This window comes from Haliotis cracherodii, unplaced genomic scaffold, assembly GCF_022045235.1.
Source record: "Haliotis cracherodii isolate W230 unplaced genomic scaffold, xgHalCrac1.p SCAF_7, whole genome shotgun sequence".
NCBI classification, from domain to species: domain Eukaryota; kingdom Metazoa; phylum Mollusca; class Gastropoda; order Lepetellida; family Haliotidae; genus Haliotis; species Haliotis cracherodii.
In genome coordinates this window covers 24,929,273-24,951,528 of record NW_027266330.1, presented here as the reverse complement: position 1 = coordinate 24,951,528, position 22,256 = coordinate 24,929,273, and the positions used below count along the sequence as shown (strand labels likewise).

Sequence of the window (22,256 nt, the reverse complement as noted above, 5' to 3'; positions counted from 1 at the left end):
GCATAAACTCAATAGTCCAGCCAGTGTGTAACTCGGGATATGCAGCCTAGTTCGGCAAGGGTTAAAACTGGACTTTAATATGTCAGTTAATGCCCTTGCCTCAGGAAGATGTCAGAGTAGCAGAAAAGCCTAGCAATGTTTGAGTAGTATAGATGACTGTTTGACACTGGGTGCTCTGTGTGCCTTGAACTTTTTCCGGTGTATATGTTGTGAATAGATGATAATTGTTTGACTTCTCATATATATACATTTTGTTTGCACATAATAATATACATGATATACTACTCAACTTTTGATATTTTTGTATGTACAATGATGTCCCTGTCAAAACATGAGTAGTGTTGCATGTAATTTAAAGGAATGATGATGTTTTATTCATTCCTTTACCACTGGTTTTGTTGTGGCCATGTGTGACTTAAAACAATGGCTACTTAAGAGGGATATTGCGGTTTATGTTGTCACTACTACTATATGAACCCCTGTGGGGCTTAGGGCGGTCGGGTAGCCTAGTAGTGGTTAAAGTGTTCGCTTGTCACACCAAAGACCCGGGTTCGATTCCCGACATGGGTACAATGTGTGAAGCCCATTACTGGTGACCCCCACCGTGATATTGCTGGAATATTGCCAAAAGAAGCGTTAAACTATAGTCACTCACTCACTCACCCTGTAGGGCTGACAGGTTATGATAAGTCCCAAGCTACCTGTGCTGGTTGTTAGAGGTGACCAAATGGATTGAGTGGTCAGTTGGGGGACTTGGTTGATAGCATGTCCTCCAGCCTGACAGAATGGATCACTGCTCACAATATCAATGACTGGATTGTCTATCCAGACTCAAATATTTACCGTGTGGCACAGTGGCCCAGTCGTCTAGGGCGCCGCAATTCGCTGTTCAGAGTTGCGTCCCTTGGGCACGCCAGAAACCTATGATTGTGGGTTCGAATCCTGTTTTGCCTCGATTATGTTTCTAGGTTTGGCAGCACCATACCTTTGGGTTTCACCAAAGTGGTAAACATCTAAGACCTGCATTGCTTCGGGCTTTCCTCCCACATTAAGCTGACACGCCATGATATAACTGGAATACTGTTAAAAGCAGCGTTAAACACAACTCACTCACTCACTCAAATATTTACAGGCCACTGTCATGGTGCTGGAATATTGTGGAGTGCAGTATTAAAAAACAAACAAACAAAACACTGTATATGAAAATATATTTATTTACATGGCTTTTGAATAAATTGCAGTAACTGTTAAATGGTCTCATCTTCTGTGTGAAACAAGGTGTGGTTTTGTCCTCACTACAAAATTACATTGAAACATTTCCTGAATATCAAAAGATTAGAATAGAAGAAACAATGTAACTTCTTTTGTCTCAATTAAGTGTGACATTTGCAACCATGATCATCTCAATAGACTATTGTCACATGAAAAACTTTATTTTTATGTTGTATATCTGATGAACCAATTTGTGTACATTGACTGTCGACAGATGTGATTCCCATGAAGCATGGATGTTGGTAGTATTACGTGTGTGATGTGGATGTTGACTCGGAGGCAAGCTGGGATGAAAATCCTGCAATCAATTAGTTATAGTCTTATGTCAAAAATGTTTGGGGAATGGAAAATTATTACCATATTTGACTTAATAAACGACCCAACCATATTGTTGGGCCCCAACATAAACCTGGTGAGATTTAAGCTCGTGTTTCGAGTCTGTATACTAGTCAATCATTACACCCCACACCCACTGTCACAAAAGATAACCTCTAGGTGCTAGAATCATACAGGATGTGGTGACTAAGTCGCCATACCTTTTACTCATAATATCAATCACTGGTTTGTCTGGTCCAGACTTGGCTATTTACAGGCTGCAGTCATATGGCTGGAATATTGATGAGTGGGGCTTTAAACAACAATACAAACAAAAGACAAAGAGCACCTGCCGTGTTTGACAGAACTTTGTGGGTTGTGCTTGTACTTCATCACCTCCTTTTTTGTTTGCATCACCTTTGCCCTGTGAATTACTTTTTGGGGTGATAATTTTGTCAAATATGGTAATTTTGTAATTGTATATTGTGGAATGATGGGTTCCATCAAAGTAGACTTCCCACTGCTTCCATGTAGATACAGTAGCATCATGTGTAGGTCATATAGCAGCATTAGAAACTGGTAGTCCTTGCCAAACTGCCCAATAGTTAAAGTATCATAAGGACTAATAGAAATTTGCCATTTTAAGGGTTTTACTATGTGTTATTAGTAAGGGTGAAACGATTCACCGATATTCCGATGCATCGCGATACTTGACCCACGATACGATATACGATAAACGTGGGCCCATTTATCGATACGCCACGATACGGAACGCAAATCTCAAGTACAGCGTTACCTCGGTATTGTGCCTTTCAATAAACCGCAAACTTGGTTATAGCGCACGCTAACGCATGGCTCCCAAAATCGTACTTACATTTTTAATAAGCTCAGGTTTTACACCGACAGATGTTTTTCCCCATCTCATAAAACATTATCAGCTGATCACCGCAAGCACATAACACCGAAAATACCAGTCAGCAAATCCGAACTGAAGTACGCAATTCAATACCATTATTATACTATCTTGTTATTAAAACGTGTTCATTGTATATCTGGACTTGTGTTTGTAATATATTTTATTGATTTTATTCAAAATTTCATTTAATATTGTTTTCATTAAGTTATGTGAAATCGTGTGTGAAGAGATACAGCAACCACGGTCAGATTACCGCTTTTGACGCATTGAAACGAACTTTAGTTGCCCGAGAATGGATACATATATTAAAAATGCCATACTTAAAAGTTATATTTGTGGCAATTTGCCTAATATATGTCAACATAACGTTATCGCAATCGAAATATATGTAGCACGGGAAGTCCCTAGGGTGACTGGTCAAATTGTTCCATACGTAAAAATATCCTGCAACAGCAATCACCAGTACCAAAATGCTACACTTGTGGTGCTTATAATTATAAATATATAATTATATAGTAAAAGCTGCAACTAAGGTAACACGATATTGGAATAAATTATTCCTGATAAAACAATAATTTCAGATACAATTTCTTCGACCATTGCATCAAAATTCTTTGAAGTTGTATCACTGGTGGAGTACATTAATTATTTTCTGGTGTTTGGACTTTGAATTGTTGAACAACTTCAGTAGTCTTGTTATTATAAAATAATTTTGACTGTTCCAAAATCATGAAAGGTTCAATCTTTACATGCTTTAAGTCTTGTTTTTTTATCATTGCGTATCGAGATACGTATCGTATCGTGACCAGAATATCGAGATGCGTATCGTATCGTGACCTTCCTGTATCGTTGCAGCCCTAGTTATTAGAAGGACTAGCGGACTAAAACTGTTAGTTTCTACGGCTGTGTTGGTCATAGTCTGCTGTCCCTGTCATAGTGTTTTAACAGTCATGCGTATAAGGCACGAGGACAATCATGATTTATTGATTGGTTGGTTTATTGGATAAATGTACAAATGGTATGCAATAAATATTTCGAAACATGATGTTTTTTGTTGTTTATTGTATCAGTAGAAAACTAAAAGTATCGCTATATCATACCTATAGTTAACGCAACTAAAAGGAGAACTGTGAAGATCATGGGTAGAATAGGTCTTCAGCAACCCATGCCTGCCGTAAGAGGTGACTATGCTTGTTGTAAGAGGCGACTAACGGGATCGGGTGGTCAGGCTCGCTGACTTGGTTGATGCACGTCATCGTATCTCAGTTGCATAGATTGATGCTCATGATGTCAATCATTGGGTTGTCTGGTCCAGACTCAATTATTAACTGACTGCAAGCATATGACTTGAATATTGTTGTGTGAGACGTTAATCAACAAACAATAATCTCAACATTTTATTTCACAAGTTCAAGCAGGATAAAACTGTCCATGTTCAGCGAGCTGGTGATTTAGACAATTTGATCAGTGGGTCTGTTACTCAAAAATTTGGATTGTTCCTGTGACAAGGCAGGCTACTGACCTACCTCTCCAAGATGGTGCAGCTTCATTCATTTGCAACTGAACTCTCCGATTCACTCTTTCCTCTGGGTGTATCGACTGGAGAGATTTAGTGTCCATGAAATAACATCTTCCCCAAGCGTGTCCACTAGCCTGTATCAAAGCTACAAACAAGACTGATAAAAAGGGAAGATGTGGAATAAATGCTCCACTGCCTAAGCTGTTTACAAAGTTTTTAACAATAGACCCTTGGTGTAGAGTTTTGAATAATGAAGAACCTTCCTGGTTGTTGAAGTAGAAGTTGATCAGCACTCTTCAAATGCTGAGGGCAACACACTGTTCACTATCCACTACAGACAATATGCTTGTTGTAAGAGGCGACTATCATTGACGTAAAAGGTGACTATGGTTGTTGTAAGAGGCGACTAAAGGCATCGGGTGGTCAGGCTCGCTGACTTGGTTGATGCATGTCATGGTATCCCAATTGCATGGATCGATGCTCATGATGTCAGTCACTGGATTGTCTGGTTCAGACTTGATTATGTACAGACCGCTGTCATATAGCTGGAATATTCCTGAGTGCGGAGTTAAACAAAAAGCCAACCAACCAAACAAACAGTTGTAACATCTGAAAACTGGTGGGGTTTTCTTGATGCAACCAGAGACCATAATAGACGTCTGCTTGGAGAGAGGAAGGTTGGCGGTTTGAAACCCTGACCTTGATAGATGGTACTATTATTTCCCTGCGTAGCGTTGAGGGGCTAAAACAAGGACTGGTCGACTGAGAGTCGGTACACTGTGTATAAGTGGTGTATTCATGTTCAACTGCGGCATTGTATCTCAGTTGCGTACTTAGAGAATCGCTGAACGACTGCCTGTTGTAAAATCAATTGGCATTTTTCGATGGTTTCCGTTGACTGTAGCTTACAAGCTTTTGACGAGATGTTCATGATTGCACGAAGTAAATTTGAATGTACTCGCTTCTTTACGTATTTCAACGGAATATCACGAATATTACAAATTTGCGGTTCAAACGGAAATAGTTCTTCGTGTTGACTGTAGTTAAACACATATCAGATGATCGCTAGATTCTATATTTCTGAAACATGGAACAGTCGAAAGAAAAGCAAAAGAACTCTACATGTTTTTATTTCTTCAATCCTACTGATGTAGCTTCAAATGAAAGTACTGCAGACAACGAGCAAGTAAAAACAGACCATAGGCCTATCGCCGTGTGTTCGTGTTAACATTATTCTGGTGTCCCCTGTCGTGATATTGCTGGAATATTACTAAAAGCGGCGCAAAACCACTCATTCACTCACTCACTCGTGCTAACATTGAAATTGACAAAATCCCCTTGAAGCATAAATTTAATGCAGACACGATTGACACGTGTGTTAATAGTGGTGAATTAAAGGCAAAATAACTAAATATTCCCAGTAACTGGCCACTTCCAAAGTACACATTGTAGTTCATATGTGACAGGGATAAAAAATATAAAAAAAAGTAATATTTTGCAGAATTTGCTACGAGTATGGTAAACCAGTAACTCTCTACAACATAACAACCTTTGTATCATAAAGATTGGTCAAATGGATCAGCATCTTCCCGAGGCAAGTTAGTTAACTGACAATAAAAGTCCAGTGGAAACTGGACTTTTACAGTCAGTTAACTCTCTTGCCTCGGGAAGATGATGGATCAGCTGCCTTTTGTTATAATTATTGGGTAATATAGAACCGGCAAACCTAAACTGACATTGACACACCAGAAAAACAGGCCTACTGCCCTCGGGCACATCTGATGCTTTTGTCTAATCTCAAGCCCTGTTCATTCACTCACTTTTCACTGCTATTTTGCCTTTTACGCCCAATGGAATCTGTTTCGTTGGAAAATCGAGACTGGTTATTCTCTAGAATTGAGGCTGTCTGTTTATTCATACTTATCCATGAGACCCGTGAAGATCCGGGGAAGAATAGGTCTTCAGCAGCTCATGCTTGCCGCAAGAGGCGACTATGCTTGTCGTAATAGGCGACAAACGGGATCGGGTGGTCAGGTTCGCTGACTTGGTTGAAGCATGTCATCGATCCCAATTGCGTGGATCGATGCTCATGATATCAATAACTGGATTGTCTGGTCCAGGCTCGATTATTTACAGACCGCCGTCATATAGCTGGAATATTGCTGAGTGCGGCGTTAAACAACAAACCAAACCAAAAAAAACTATCCATGAAGCAGACGCTGGAATCATATAATATTGGCTGAGTAACAAGACTTAAAATTATTTTTAGTCTCAGTCGTTTGTTGTATATCTTACACCAAATCTGTGCAAATGCCCATTGCATGCAATAGCCAGTGACCTGTATGAGTTTTAAAATCTTATTCCAGAAGTCAAAAGGATTTTCTAAGGATCTATTCACCTAGTTATTTTACAAAGATCTGTTCACTGAATTGTTTTCACACACGGATGCATCAACATTAAATCATAAATTACTATTTATATGGTTTCTTAACAATTGTAAAACAACAAAAAATAATATGTCTGACCAAATGTAGACGTAAATAATGAACACCCAAACTGCTCTAAGGGTTTGTTTGTTTGTTTGTAGTTTAACGACACACTCAGCAATAGTCCAGCTGTGTGATGGCGGTCTGTAATTAATCGAATCTGGGCTAGACAATCCAGTGATTGACATCATGAGCATCGAGTGAGTGAGTGAGTATGGTTTTACGCCGCTTTTAGCAATATTCCATAAATATCAGGGCAGGGGACACTAGATATAGGCTTCACACATTGTACCCGTGTCGGGAATCGAACCCGGGTCTTCGGCGTGACGAGCGAACGCTTTAACCCCGAGGCTACCCGACCACCCCCATGAGCATCGAAGCTCTAACGTATGGACTAGACGAAGTGGGGTCCAGGGTTCAAACATTTACTGTTTGCTTTTCAGGGATCATTCCTCTGAAACATTTTTCTCACATGCTGAAGTGAACTTGGAACTCATTTGCCTTCATGACACGTGCTACTAATATTTAACTTTGATGTTCAGGATAGTACTTTGTGTATGAGAGATTTCTTGCTCTCGGTGAGTTTGATGTTTTTCCCACTGATTAACTGCATTCTGATACAGTACTCGTTTGACCAGGGCCCAACACCAAACGTTGGACAGAGTGCTTCTCCAAACTCAACATTGATCATCGATAGAACAGCCTCCCTGTTCAGATCAATGAACGCAAGTCTGCCCCTCACCACATCCAGCACAACACCATACGAAATATAGTCTGAGGTGTCGGGTGTATTACACATAGTGTCAAGGGTACAGTGAACATTTTGCTCTCCGTCATAAACAAAAGTGCAGATTGAAGACCGATGCCAGGAACAACCCCCTACACGGACACTCCATGAGCGGGGCCGCGAGTACAGCCACACGCCAGTGTCCACTTGGGATTCTTCACAAATTCCGACCTCAAGGAGAGTCAGCCAGGTACCGATAGGCTTTCTGGGTGTCACCCTGGTGTGACACTCCCAGTACTGAGGCCCAGGGAGCATAGAGGCGGGTGGGTGGAGCGGGATGGCGGTTGAGCTTCTGGTACCACTGTAGTTCTGTAGTCGGGTGGCATCGTTGTGTTCACTTGTGTTGAAGGACGACGTGTTCACTAGTTCGCATCTGCGAGTCACGTCACAAAACATTGTGTTTACCAGACTCGTGTCAAAGTGTAATGTAGGACCTGTAAATTAAACAGACGTATTTAAACAAATACAAATGGTAATGTCGGACCTGTTAATTAAACAGCTGTATTCAAACAAATGCAAAGTGTAAACTAGGACCTGTAAATTAAACAGCTGTATTTAAACAAATACAAAGTGTTATCTAGGACCTGTAAGTTAAAAGCTGTAATTAAACAAATACAAAGTGTTATCTAGAACCTGTAAATTAACAGCTGTATTTAAACAAATACAAAGTGTTATCTAGGACCTGTTAATTAAACAGCTGTATTTAAACAAATACAAATTGTAAACTAGGACCTGTTAATTAAACAGCCGTCTTTTAAAAAATACAAAGTGTAAACTAGGACCTGTTAATTATACAGCCGTCTTTAAAATATACAAAATGTAAACTAGGACCTGTAAATTAAACAGCTGTGTTTAAACAAATACAAAGTGTAAATTTTAGGACCTGTAAATTATACAGCCGTATTTAAAAAACACAAAGTGTTATTTAGGACCTGTAAATTATACAGCCGTATCTTAACAAATACAAAGTGTTATATATGACCTGTTTATTAAACAGCTGTATCTAAACAAATACCAGTTTGGAATAGTTGCATTAATATCCGCAATCAGGCAATAACCCTCAGACGACGGTGGATAAATGAATTTTACAATGATAGACGTCCCAAAGATGAAGTAGAAGATCACTATTCAACGTTTACCATACTAATAATATAACAACTGTAAAACATAGAAATACCTACACACAACATGGTAAGCTCTTGATGAGCCGACTTCTCCAATCATATGGACACACCCATAATCTGAAACAGAAATAAATGATGGAGGAAACAAGAGTTACAGCAGTGTTCTAATTCATCTCTTTTCAAACTTAAATTTCAAGCAAATAGCAATAATTATTAGTTTAAATCACACTATCTAGTTTATATACATAATAAGAACAAGTTGTCCCTGTAAGAGACCGGTACTGTCCACGTAGGTAGACTTGCCTATTTTAAGGCGAGAATTACTGTACAACCATAGACTTTCATTCAGTACAGCCTTGGAGCAAGGCTAATTCTGATACTACATATATGTTTGGGTAATGTCTATTTCTGTCTGACATGCTGATCAGTTCAATATAACGGGACTACCTTTCTCCAGGAGAGTTTCATGTGTTTGCAGACAAGAGCGTCTGTCTGTATCAGCATGGATTCCCTAAAATGAGAGATAAAACATGTGTCATTGTACATGTATACTGACATATATTATTGCCTTACATGATGAATGTCATCTGCTGATTCGGTACTTGAGTCAATTATGTTTGTAAGTATAAAAAAAACATTAACGTATGACCTGGTCTAAGAATATGAAAAAGATTAAATTAAGTATCCCTGTTTTCATAAATACTATTTGCATGATGTCACACAGCATTCTTACATTTCTTATTATCTCAAACATGTGTTTGTGTCTCAGTATTCCCTGTTGAAACTGTCTCAGCTGATGAACTTGACCTCTTGTCGCAAAACGGCATTTGTCTTGATTTAGGCGGTGCACTAAAATAATAATAATAATAATAATAATAATAATAATAATAATAATAATAATAATAATAATACAAATAATAATAATCATCATCATGTTCATCATCCTTTTATTACCGTCCGCACCATGCTTGTTGTTTTGACACAGAGGCCCATCATCATCATCGTCATCATCATCATTTTATTACAGTCTGCGCCATGCTTGTTGTTTTGACACAGAGGCCCATCCATGGTACAACCCAGAATATGTAGAAGGCGTCATGGAAAATGATAAATACAAAATTCTTTCGGAATAGACCCGTATACAGCCTCGGGCCTATCCAGGCCAAAACCTGATCTTGTCCTTTTTGATAAATCCAATGAAATCATTTATATAATTGAAGTGTATTCACTGTCCCTTTTAACACTAATGTGATTGACAAGATTTTGAAAACACATGGCAAACATGCGGACTTCGCTTTCGAAATGTCACGCTTGCATCCCAAGTACCAAGTTGTCCGACTCCCCATTGTTCTCGGTGCCTTAGTTTTAGTACCTCCCAATCTGCTGACTGACATTGGGATTGTACCCGGGTTTATGCCAGGAATACTGCCCTTCTGACAAGCTGGGTAATGCAAAAGGCTGCAGTGTTGGGGAGTTTTAACATTCTCCGTAAAGTTCTGGGTGGGTTTGACTAGGCAGCGCTTCCTGGGAGAAGTCCCATTCGCTGTCTGGGCTGCGTGTAGAGGGGGCAAGGGTCCTGAGCTAATGGTGAGCCTAACCAGCCTGACTGTGCCAGGATCGCCCAAACCCCTTTTGCTGCATTTATTTATTTTCATCTAATAAAAATAATAAAAATAATAATCCACTTATTAGGTACGCGAAGCAACGCCTCCGAGGGGAATACTTAAAACACATGACATCATTTATACCGGAGACAAATCCATTCTGAAACGTATACCATTAATGATCGGTTATTCGTTTATAAGCTGGCAAACACAGAGCCAGTAACTGTTTAAAAGGTAATTGTATTCCCACGCCTTTATGGCTTATACAATACCCTTCTCCAGAGACCCGTGAAGATTCCGGGGTAGAATAGGTCTTCAGCAACCCATGCTTGCTGTAAAAGGCGACTATGCTTGTCGTAAAAGGCGACTAACGGGATCGGGTGGTCAGGCTCGCTGACTTGGTTGATGCATGTCATCGATCCCAATGGCGTGGATCGATGCTCATGATGTTAATCACTGAATTGTCTGGTCCAGACTCGATTATTTACAGACCGCCGTCATATAGCTGGAATATTGTTGAGTGCGGCGTAAAACAACAAACCAACCAACCTTCTCGAGGGAAGTGGTCTTACCAAAGAATGGTTTGTATTCAGCATCATCCTCAGGTATCTTTCTTCCAGGAATCTGAATAACAATACCAAGGAATTGAAACATTGACGTGGTGACGTAATGAGGTAATAGAAAGAAGATGACATAGTTGTCATTGACAAACGTTTGTTGTGCATGGTATTATTGATTTAACAATGGTATAACACATTGACATGAAAATGATATAACACATACTTGTCTCCCTAATCTATATCAAGTTTTGCAAAACAGCATATGTTTAATATATGCTGTTAATCTTGAAATTAATGCGAGCGTGAATAAAATGCGAAAAATGCGAGTGGTCTTTGGTCGCATTAATTAACTTAACATTCATGTCTTCAAATGACTATCCAACAATAAGACTCACTGCACACTTTGGATAGCGGAAATACCAACTTGAATATAGACACAGACATAGTTTATTGAGCAGCAGTTGTAACAAGCATATAACAATGTCACTCAAAGAATAGGAACTACACAATAAGCATGCGGAGAGTTATCACTGCTAAGTAGTTAAGTCAATATAACCACGATTCACAAGACCATTGTAGAGACCATTTGCTTTATATGAGGAAGAAAAATATGTATTTCAGCTGTTTGGACATTTGCCTTCATTATTCAGTCACAATGCTTACTTTAATCTTTCTGGAGTTGATCTGGTTCAAACTGGTGTTGTCTTGTAGCACTAAAACAAGAGACACATGTCAGTAAGAATTTCCGCTTTGTAGAGAAAAATACACCACACAGCTATCGATGGGTTCTCAACATTACAAGGTGGAGCAAGAAACCAATGTCGCATGTCCAGTGATGCTTGGACGTGTGGGTCAAGCGACTTTCGCCTAATCAGAGTAGGCAGGCAGCTTTACAATGATGAAATTGTTTTGAATTACCCTGGTATCTTGATTCGGTATGCTGAAGCAACCTGTTCATATCAGGTGGGGACCCGTGAAGATACAGGGTAGAGTGAGTGAGTGAGTATGGTTTTACGTCACTTCTAGCAATATTCCAGCAATATCACGGCGGGGGACACCAGAAATGGGCTTCACACATTGTACCCATGTCGGGAATCGAACTCGGGTCTTCGGCGTGACGAGCGAACGCTTTAACCCCGAGGTTACCCGACCGCCCCCGGGGTAGAATAGGTCTTCAGCAAACCATGCTTGCCTTAAAAGGCGACTGTGCTTGCCGTAAGAGTTTGTTTGTTGTTTAACGCCGCACTCATAAGGAAGAGAATTTATGGATGTCAACTTCTTTATTATTCCTCATCGATAAATTCTCTTCCTTGATAAAGTTGGTCGCTTGGCTTGTTCGTTGTTCAACGCCGCACTCAGCAATATTCCAGCTATATGACGGCGGTCTGTAAATAATCGAGTCTGGACCAGACAATCCAGGGATTGATATCATGAGCAACGATCCACGCAATTGGGATCGATGACATGCTTCAACCTTGTCAGCGAGCCTGACCACCCGATCCCGTTAGTCGCCTCTTACGACAAGCATGGTCGCTTTTTACAGCAAGCATGGGTTGCTGAAGAACTATTCTACCCCGGATCTTCACGGGTCCAGTACACTGACTCCTAGCCGACCAGTCCTCCGAGCGCCAGACAGGGTAACAACAAGTACCATCTCTTGGTATGACGTACCCGGGAATCGACCCACGAACCTTCCGCTCTCCGGGCAGTGGCGCTATCAACTAGACCACAGAGGAGGTCTTATCCATAAGTGAGTGAGTGAGTTGGGTTTAACGCCGCTGTTAACACTATTCCAGGTATATCGCGGCGTGTCAGCTTAATGTGGGAGGAAAGCCCGAAAGGATGCAGGTTTCAGACGTTTACCACTTCGGTGAAACCCACGAGCACGGGTATGGTGCTGACAAACCGAATTGCGGTGCCTTAGACGACTGGGCCACCCGTGCTCCTTATCCATAAGACTTCATCAAATCAACTTCTTAATGCAAGAACGAAATCATACATACATTGTTGTAAGTATTCCATTTTAGCTTGTAGATGAATAATTTCCTTCTTGGTGTTCACCACCTATCCGCCAGAAAAGCATGATGTTAAAATAAGTTGGTTATATTGTGAGTAGATGGGTCAATGGGTCCTTTAGAAGACTCAGTCAGAAAATACATTTTGTCGAAATCGGTGCGCTTATTCACAAGTGTATCTTTTCTTCATTAGATTATATGGTATCAATCATCGGAATACTGAGCACAAAGACATTCTCCTCGCTAATATGCGTGTCTATATAAATACACATCTCACCAGGCGTCTGATATGTCTCCAGAGAACAATCCAATCAATCTTCGACAAAACAGCCATGAGCCTCTGCATCCCCTTGCCTTCGTCTGTGGGCAATGCGTCGTCATCACCATGCACTGTCGTCAGAATAGAAACCGACCACATTGCAAAATATATACATCACATATATTTGAAATTTGATTAGACCATAACAGTAACAGGTCTTTAAAAATATATGTATATCACATTTTCTTTTGAAAACTGCTGCATTTTGTACCCTTTGTTGACATAACTGTAAAGTATTGTATGAAAACTAACGGTAAAGCGTTTTCCTTTAACAGGTATACATACTAACTACGAGCCGACCAGTCCTTGTTTTAGCCCCAGCGCCAGACAGGGTAACAACAAGTACCATCTTTTAACGTATGTTGGTATGACGCGTTCCGAGATCGAACCCCGGACCTAACGCTCTTAAGAGCTGACACTCCACCACTAGACCACGGAGGCGGTCTCGTCAACAAGTAACGGTGGTGATTAATTAAGTACGAACACAAATTAAACATATCGATTAGCACCGTCTTTTGTTCCAGTAATATGCTATGCTTCGGTAAGCATTTCACAGTTATCTTCGTGGTTCTCTAAGGAGTTTTAGTGATCTAATTGTCTACTTGCACAATAAAATCTTGCTTCCACAGGAACTGACCAACGAATCCTCAGCCATGTCAGGTATCTGTAAAACAGCAGTACTGATATTGAAGAAACGTCAATAATCTGACATTACGATGAACAAGAATTTAAAAAAAATAGATTCTTTTCTTAAAAAATACAACAGTTAATAATTCCATACGGAAACCCCATCTACATACCATTCAGTGACACATTTTGTTATTTTGGTTCAGCACATAAACATAAGCTTTATGAAAACACCTTCATATATATATATATATATATATATATATATATATATATATATATATATATATATATATATATATATATATATATACAACACCCTTATCAAATTATACTACCTCATCAGCTCTACCCAGAGTCATCCCACTCAGAATATACATCATCTGCATCATAGGATCTGAAATAGAATCAATCTGATTATTAAAAAGAGTGTTTGAAAATTAATTATTTTGTTGTTAGGTTACAGCGGTGGGGTAGCCTAGTTAATAAAACGTTCGCTCGTCACTCAGAAGGCCCGGGCTCAATGCCCCACACCAAGTACAATAGGTGAAGTTTATCGTGTCCCCTGCCGTGACATTGCTGGAATATTGCTAAACGCGGCGTGAAATCCTATTCATTCACTATAGCTGTGTTTCTTACCATGAAAGACACACGGGTTGGTTGACTCGCTTGTTTGTTCGGGACATTTAGGTCCCCCAACGTCTTTCTGAAATACAAAAAAAAGGCATTTTGAAAGATTCATTCTTTTCAAAATAACCTAAGGCATACATAAGATTACTTTCAGACCACGTCTGCATTTCGGTCTCATATAATATAGTCTTCTGCTATTTGGAATTTTTCATTAAATCATTTCAAAGAACATTTTGATAAACAAAACACAAATATGACACGAACAAGGTTCCCAGATGAGTTTACTCTGTATCAAACACTGTGTATACTACTTGTGCATTGAATGGGAAGTTATCTAATTCTAGCAAAGTTACCCTTTCAAAGACTCCAAGATGGTACACGATGTCTCCGAGTTCTTCAATATCTGAAATATTATATTTGCGCAGTGCAGCTTGTGTACAGCATGAACCAACTCAAATTGTAAGTAAGGCTGACACTAGACCACACACACACACACACACACACACACACACACACACACACACACACACACACAAAAAAAAAAAAGGGACACACACACAGAGAGACACACACACAATCACACAAACACACACATTTTACATTACAGTATAGCTATTTGTTTCTGAACTTATCTTTTATTGAGGATAGAATAGGTCTTCAGCAACCCATGCTGCCCATAAAAGGCGACTATGCTTGTCGTAAGAGGCGACTAACGGGATCGGGTGGTCAGGCTCGCTGACTTGGTTTATGAATGTCATCGATCCAAATTACGTAGATCGATGTTCATGATGTCAATCACTGGATTATGTGGTCCAGAGTGCGGCGTTGAACAGCGAACAATCCAAGCGACCAACTTTATTAAGGAAGAGAATTTATGAATGAGGAATAATAAAGAAGTTGACATCCATAAATTCTCTTCCTTATCAGTATCACTTCTAAATGCCTTTTGAAGACGTAATCCTTTATTTACTTCAATTGTCATTGGGGAAAGGGGAAATGAAAAGGTATTGTTACCTTGTGGATTAAACTCAGTCTCTTCCGAACTGACTCTTGCACGCGATGGTTCTGTCTGTTTGGGCCATGACTGATTCATTTGTAGCTGTTCCTGAAATAGATATGAACAGCACTTTCATTCAGGATACTGAAGATGAATGCTGCATCTGATAATACATTTTAACACAACGCAACCTTTGTGGAAAGGGTTTAGTTGCTTACAACTCTCTTTTGATTTTTTTTACTCGTAATCTTTTCAAAATGATTTTTCATTTGATGACTTTTAATCTTTTACAAAATCTAACATAACGCTGGTCAATCTTACTTTGCATTGCATGACCTTTTTCAAATTAACCTCGTTCCCGCACAAGGCTGAAATACGAATAAAACAACGTTTAAGTACGAATTTTCTATTGAACACAAACTTATCAAAAATACTTTTTAGTCATATAAACGTTTTAGTCATATAAACGTTTTAGTCATATAAACGTATATACAATCACATAGATCAAATCTAGATAGTACCTGGAGTGGTTTTAAGAAAGGTACAGTAAACTACGGTTATAACGAACACGCTTATAACGAACTGACGGATATACCGAACTTGCATTTTGGTCCCGACTATTTGCTGTAGTTATGCTGTATATATGCTTATAACGAACTACGGTTATAACAAACTAAAATTAGTAGTCCCTTTGAGTTCGTTATAACCGTAGTTTACTGTAGTTCGAGTAAGCGGAGATTACACTTGTTTGTCGAACTTACGTTGTGCCTCCTGTATTTGTGGAGGACTTGGTTGTACAGTCCCCGCGTCCTTTGACTGGTCAATGGTATCATGTTGAACATGACCAATGAAGTTTGCCGTTATCATTTTACATAGAGCACGGTCCATAAAGAGTGAATGAGGAAGAGATACCCACATCGCCTGTGTTGCCAAGGCATTTACTTGTGACCTCAGAGACTCCTCTAACTTGAATTCTGATTCCTCCACAACTCCATTGACAAGACTAAAATTGGGTTTTATCTCTCTTCGCATGAACGTTTTCACTTTACGAGCTAGAGCAGAGTTGTATAACACAGTTGTGGAGTCATGTTGAGAGGTCACGGATATCAAAAGTAACGGTTGAGATGGCCTAAAAATGCAAACATCAAAGAGTAAGGAAGATGGCGGTGTCTGCTTTGTGCTGAGCATTTCTAAAACACTGGTGTTTCCATACACAACTGTTTGTGTATCACTCAGTAGTTTAACTAAGCCCTTTTCCACATGTTTGTGAGAGGACGCTAAGAACTCCCGAAATCCTTGTGGATAGATGTGTAGCCCTGAAAAACCATATGTGTAATTAGAACAGTGCAAAGGGGTATTATGGACATGTTTCTGAAATATAGCTACTGCAGTGAATGAGATACAATTTACGTTGCATAAGTAATATTACAGCCACCATTTGACCTATTGCAGGAAAACAGGCTACATCTAGTTGTGGGTTTGGTTGGTTGGTTTGTTGTTTTACGCCGCACTCAGCAATATTCCAGCTATATGATGGTGGTCTGTACATAATCGAGTCTGGATCAGACAATCCAGTGACGGATATCATGAGCGACGATCCATGCAATTGGGATCGATGACCTGCTTCAACCAAGTCAGCGAGTCTGACCACCCGATCCCGTTAGTCGCAAGCATAGTGGCATTTTACGGCAAGCATGGGTAGACATAGGTCGCTACATCTAGTACATGTCTTTACCAGACGGACATAAAGTTTTGAAAATCTGAGATCTTGTTTTTGAGTGATAATTATTATATCAAAAGATATGTTTAAAAAGGGACTGGTCATCTGATGGGGAGTAACTGGGGAAAAAAACTGTCCTAAATAAAATTGTTGAATGTATTGATTATGCTTCATAATGTTGAAAAAAGGATTGGTTGCCACAAAAATGACATTGATGCAATATGTCCTTCTTAAAAAACAACAATATCAAATGGTCAATCCATTATGATCTTGCAATAATTTGGAGAAGATTTAGATACCTTTCAATTCATCACTTGTCATGTTTACCGTTTCATCTTCTGTCAGTATAAACTGTTGATGGGCATCTGCATAATAAAGACGTGTCATCAAACGTACTACCTGGAAACATGCGATGTGTTATATGTATGTTTGTTCGATACATTAACAAAACACCCACACTTTGTGTTATTCTCTTAAAATTCTGCCAGTTATTCTCAAACATTTGAACGTGAAGGTAGGACATTTATACAGTCGGATGACCGCCAGCAGACCGATGGTTTTTTTTCACATGGAACGAATATGGAATGTTATTAAATACTTAATGAGATGCCTTTGTTTCTCCAGCAAGTGTATGGAGGCAGATTACCTTGTGACATCAATGATTTGTTTAACGCCGCACTCAGCTATATAACGGCGGTCTGTAAATAATCGTGTCTGGACCAGACAATCCAGCGATTGACATTATGAGCATCGATCTACGCAATTGGGATACTTTGACATTTATCAATTAAGTCTGACCCCCTATTTGTGAGTCGCCTATTACGACAAGCAAAATCGCTTCTTACGACAGGCATGGGTTCCTGAAGACCTATTCTATCCCCGATCTTCGCCGATAGTGTCATCAATGACAATGACAAGAAGTACGTCTAAAAGAATGCAGTATTGAAAGTAATATTACCTCTTTCTACGTCATGTTTTGGTTGTAAGACGTTTGTCTCAACACGTGCTGCCATGCATTCAGGATGCGCGTCCTCATCTGATGATTGATAAGGAGAAGAAACATATGAATCTGATGATTCAGGTTCCTCATCTGACTGACACGGCGACAGTATGAATGTATCTGATGATACAGGTTCCTCATCTGACTGACACGGCGACGGTAGGAATGTATCTGATGATACAGGTTCCACATCTGACTGACACGGCGACAGTATGAATGTATCTGATGATACAGGTTCCTCATCTGACTGACACGGCGACAGTATGAATGTATCTGATGACATATTTAACAGATCTTGGTTGTTATCCAGCCTATTGATATATGTGTCCAAGCATAACCAAATCCGCTTCTTAAGCAGTGCAACGCACTACCCAAAACATTTAATGTAAAATATGATTCCTTAAATAATTAGGCGTGCATTACCTTCAGTATGTCAAACAATATGTACGTGTAGCACTGGACGGTGAATGTGCACTGCATCACATAGTTCACATAGTCCTTGAGCAGGCACGTACTATTTAAAACTCGTGATATAGCGCCTTAGTTTTTCCACCCATTCCTTACACTGCATTCTCTCAATTTTGTTATCTTGCACTTTGTAAGCTCGAGGACCCCTCTTGTCAAAGAAAACAATGCCCTCAAAATAGTTCACCACAACTTCTAACACATATCTTGGTGGAGATGTATCTGGAAGGTCGTGAAACGTGACGTCTATGAGGTCTAAGTTTGAAACGTCATTGCAGAATGTACTATCTTGGTACATCACAGACACATCTGACTGGTATTTATTAAGAATACCGTTCTGTAAATCTGCTTTCCCAATCTTCAGCTCAAATCCATGAATCTCTGGAACCTTGATTTTGTAGAGCAAGTCATCACGATCCAGAGAATGGTATTTGACATGCTCAGTCGTCTCTCCAATACCAACAAAAATCTTCCCCCCTCCAACAACTTTGGACATTGAAGAAATATTGACTCCTAGTTTAAGGTCATGCCAAATGTAACCAACAAGCTTTGAAATATCAGTTCCAAATTCTTCAACTTTGTCTGCTACAAGAGCCTTCAGTTCAGTGGTCCTGCATTCGTGGAGGGAGGACAAGTCAGTGATATTTGCACTTTGAGGCGAATGACTGTACTTGGAGACGTTTTTGGACAAGAGGTCATAAAATGTAAACGCCGACAGATTTGTTTTTTCACAATCAGTGGATACTTTTGTGTTAAAGTCGACAGTTGATACACCATTTGTCTTCCCTACTGTTATTTGTAGAAAATGTTTGCTCTCATTTGAAGTTTGTATCCAGTTACTGATCCACTGACGTGTATATGTATCTACGTACAAACCATTATCACCAATTAATTCAGTGAAGCGCAATGTTACAAGTTCATCAAAATGTCCAAGATATCTGTCGCTTGGGTCATGTCCAATAAAATGTACCAATATTGATCCACCCTCAGTGTTCTGTAAGGCTGATACTATTTTCACTAGTTTATCCAGTGTCCTCTTCTTCTTCCGCTTGACTTCCTTCTGCACAACCTTCAACCTTTTATCCTTCTTGCTATCTGTTGCCTCCAACCCAAATATAGCAATGTCGATGTGTAGTGCGAAGATATTTGGTTCTGAGTTTTTCCCCACAATTTCAATTTCTATGGATTTGCACACGTCACATGGGGTAGCATCCTCTTCTCTTGACATCTGTGTCTGTCTGTGGGTTCATATGAACTCACGGCATAGACACCAGTACCTACATATATATGTAAATACAAGTTATTGAACAAATAAACACAAGCGTGATACCATTCTTTGCATTATGAAATCTATCCATTTCCGTGTTTATATTAAATTTACCAAACATGAAACATACACGCTTTTGTGAACAATGTTATTTGACATATTTGATGGTAAAACTTTGATTATATTATGAATATCATAATGTGTAAACATATGTGACAGTTTTACGTGTGTGACGTACTTCAAATATTTAAACATCCTGGTGTTTTCCATTGTCACTAACGCTCACATTAATGATGATACTTATCTGTGCATATATTACAAGTATGGATTACAATATATCATATAGGTATACATATGCCTTCACGTTAAGGATCTATTTCACACACAATTAGGTGTCAATTACTTTACATATTTACAGGACCGCCTCCTTGGTCTAGTTGTAGAGCGTCCGCCCGGAGAGTGGAAGGTCCGGGGTATTCATGTTAAACTGCGGCATGGTATCTCAGTGAGCTAGCACTATCTATAAATCGGCATCAGTCCGGACTAGTACAAGCAGCCACACAAACACACACGTACATGCACGTCGCTATATAAGTGCAATAATCTTGGACGCGACGTTAAACCCAATTTCACCTCACCTTACATACATGTATTTGCAAGTCATTGTTGTAACATATTAATTTTGGGCGGAAAAAGAGTGTCATGAATACCCTGACTTGTCTTCTTGATAAAAGCACACTAGGACAATCTCTGAACACTTACGTTTTGAAGGTCTGCTCTCTAACTCTTGGCTGTGTGGCCATGTAGGTTCCTGTAGCTTAGGTTTCAAGTCACCACAACACGCGACACTCTCTAATAAACACCTTGACATGTGTAATTCAACAATTCATTCAACCACGGAGATTATACAAAAAGGGTCCGCGAAGCAACATTTCAATAGAGACTTTGCCCCACTTAATTTTTAATCGCTTGACTACCTCCATGGATAGACATACCTACTGTCTGGTCGAGGCAGTCTTCCGGTTGCACAATACACTGAGAGGCGTGTAGCAAGGGAATAGATAGATTTCAATGCAAACGATATTGCTATTGTATTGTAAAAGGGTTGGCCTCATTATACCGTGTCGAGAGCCTTGACAAACGGTACTTGTTGAACTGTGGTCACATGATATAAAACAACCTCTTGTGTTTTCTTGAGTCACTATTGGTTTGTAAGTCAGTAGGCATTGCTGCCCTGCTGCCTAGAGTGAGTGAGTGAGTGAGTGAGTGAGTGAGTGAGTGAGCAGTATCCCGGTCATACCGCGGCGTGTCAACTCGAAGTGGGAGAAACGCCCGAAGTGATTCGTGTATTAAACGCAAGCCAATTTCAGGATATTGTATTTACACTTTCAAAATTTCTGGTTAATTTCTATTTTTAAAATGGTAACCAATTTCCCTGTGCAGAACATATATAATTTACATTATTAGATTAATTAATTTATATATTCAATCTTTGAAAAATACAATGGAAACACATCCCAAATCTTCTGAAAATGTGATATATTACAGGATAATGGCTGAAAACAAGTGATTCAACCTAAGAAAATGGGCTTGTGTACTTGGGTAGACAAAACACCACCTACCCATGTCGTGATGTCATATTGATCAAGGATTAATTAACAGCTATGAATAAAGAAATGTTATCGCTTTACTTGTGTTGTCCACAGAACGAATGTGGACCATAATTGGCCAATCATTTGACAGCGAGAAAATCATTTGTTTAATGTTTGATCACCTCACAAGGTCATCTTATGAAACCGTCCTAATAGGTCTTCAGCAACGCATTCTTGCTGTAAAAAACTATGCTTGTCGAAAGAGGCTCGGGTGGTCAGACTCACTGACTTGCTTGATGCATGTCATCGATCCCAATTGCGTGGATCGATACTCATGATATCAATCACTGAATTGTATGATCCAGACTTGATTATTTATAGTACGCCGTCATGTAGCTTGAATATTGCTGAGTCTGGCGTTACACTACAAACAAACAAACAAAACCTAATTTGAATATGACACTGAGAGGAATGCACATATGCTAACGGGACTGTCCCTTCTGTTCATCTGTCCGGCACTCCCAAAGGAGTTAGAACCTTGACCATAACATGCAAACCGATATTATCACCACCCTATCAAAAACATACATTGTATACATTTGTTTGTTATGAAGAGAATGATACCTTTAATATCATTTATCCTAGATCATAACATGGAAACGGTTCAGATCTTTATGTTACATGATTGTGTAAATATCCAGGTGAGCGATACAGGCCCTATGGACCTCTTGTTTGTTTAACGCCACACTCAGCAATATTCCAGCTATACGATAGCGGTCTTTAAATAGCCAATTGTATGGACAAGACAATCCAGTGATTGACATCATGAACATCGATCTACGCAATTGGGATACAATGACATGCTTGAACCAACTCAGCGTGCCTGACTTTCCGATCCCGTTAATTACCTCTAATGACAAGCACGGTCGTTTCGTACGGCAATCATCGTTGTTAAAGACCTATTTATGACCGGATCTTCACGGGGGGTCGCGCATGGGTTGATGAAGACCGGTACTGACCCGAATCTTCCTGTGTCTGTCT

The 22,256-nt window shown here is 39.6% G+C and overlaps 1 protein-coding gene across 1 annotated transcript; it reads right to left on the bottom strand.

Annotated features, from left to right (window-relative positions):
- Positions 1 to 6,770: 6,770 nt before the first annotated feature.
- LOC139447587 (uncharacterized) lies at positions 6,771 to 20,472 on the bottom strand. Its single transcript, XM_071228994.1, has 18 exons — positions 20,386 to 20,472; positions 17,850 to 19,633; positions 17,191 to 17,256; positions 15,933 to 16,487; positions 15,493 to 15,539; positions 15,189 to 15,279; positions 14,528 to 14,577; positions 14,184 to 14,250; positions 13,883 to 13,941; positions 13,524 to 13,581; positions 12,876 to 12,988; positions 12,587 to 12,647; positions 11,247 to 11,296; positions 10,596 to 10,647; positions 9,153 to 9,268; positions 8,867 to 8,930; positions 8,477 to 8,536; positions 6,771 to 7,729 (listed from the first exon to the last, which is right to left on the bottom strand). The coding sequence occupies exons 2-18, from the start codon at positions 18,172 to 18,174 to the stop codon at positions 7,047 to 7,049; spliced, it is 2,517 nt and encodes an 838-aa protein (XP_071085095.1). The 5' UTR covers positions 18,175 to 19,633; positions 20,386 to 20,472; the 3' UTR covers positions 6,771 to 7,046.
- Between the last annotated feature and the right edge of the window lie 1,784 nt (positions 20,473 to 22,256).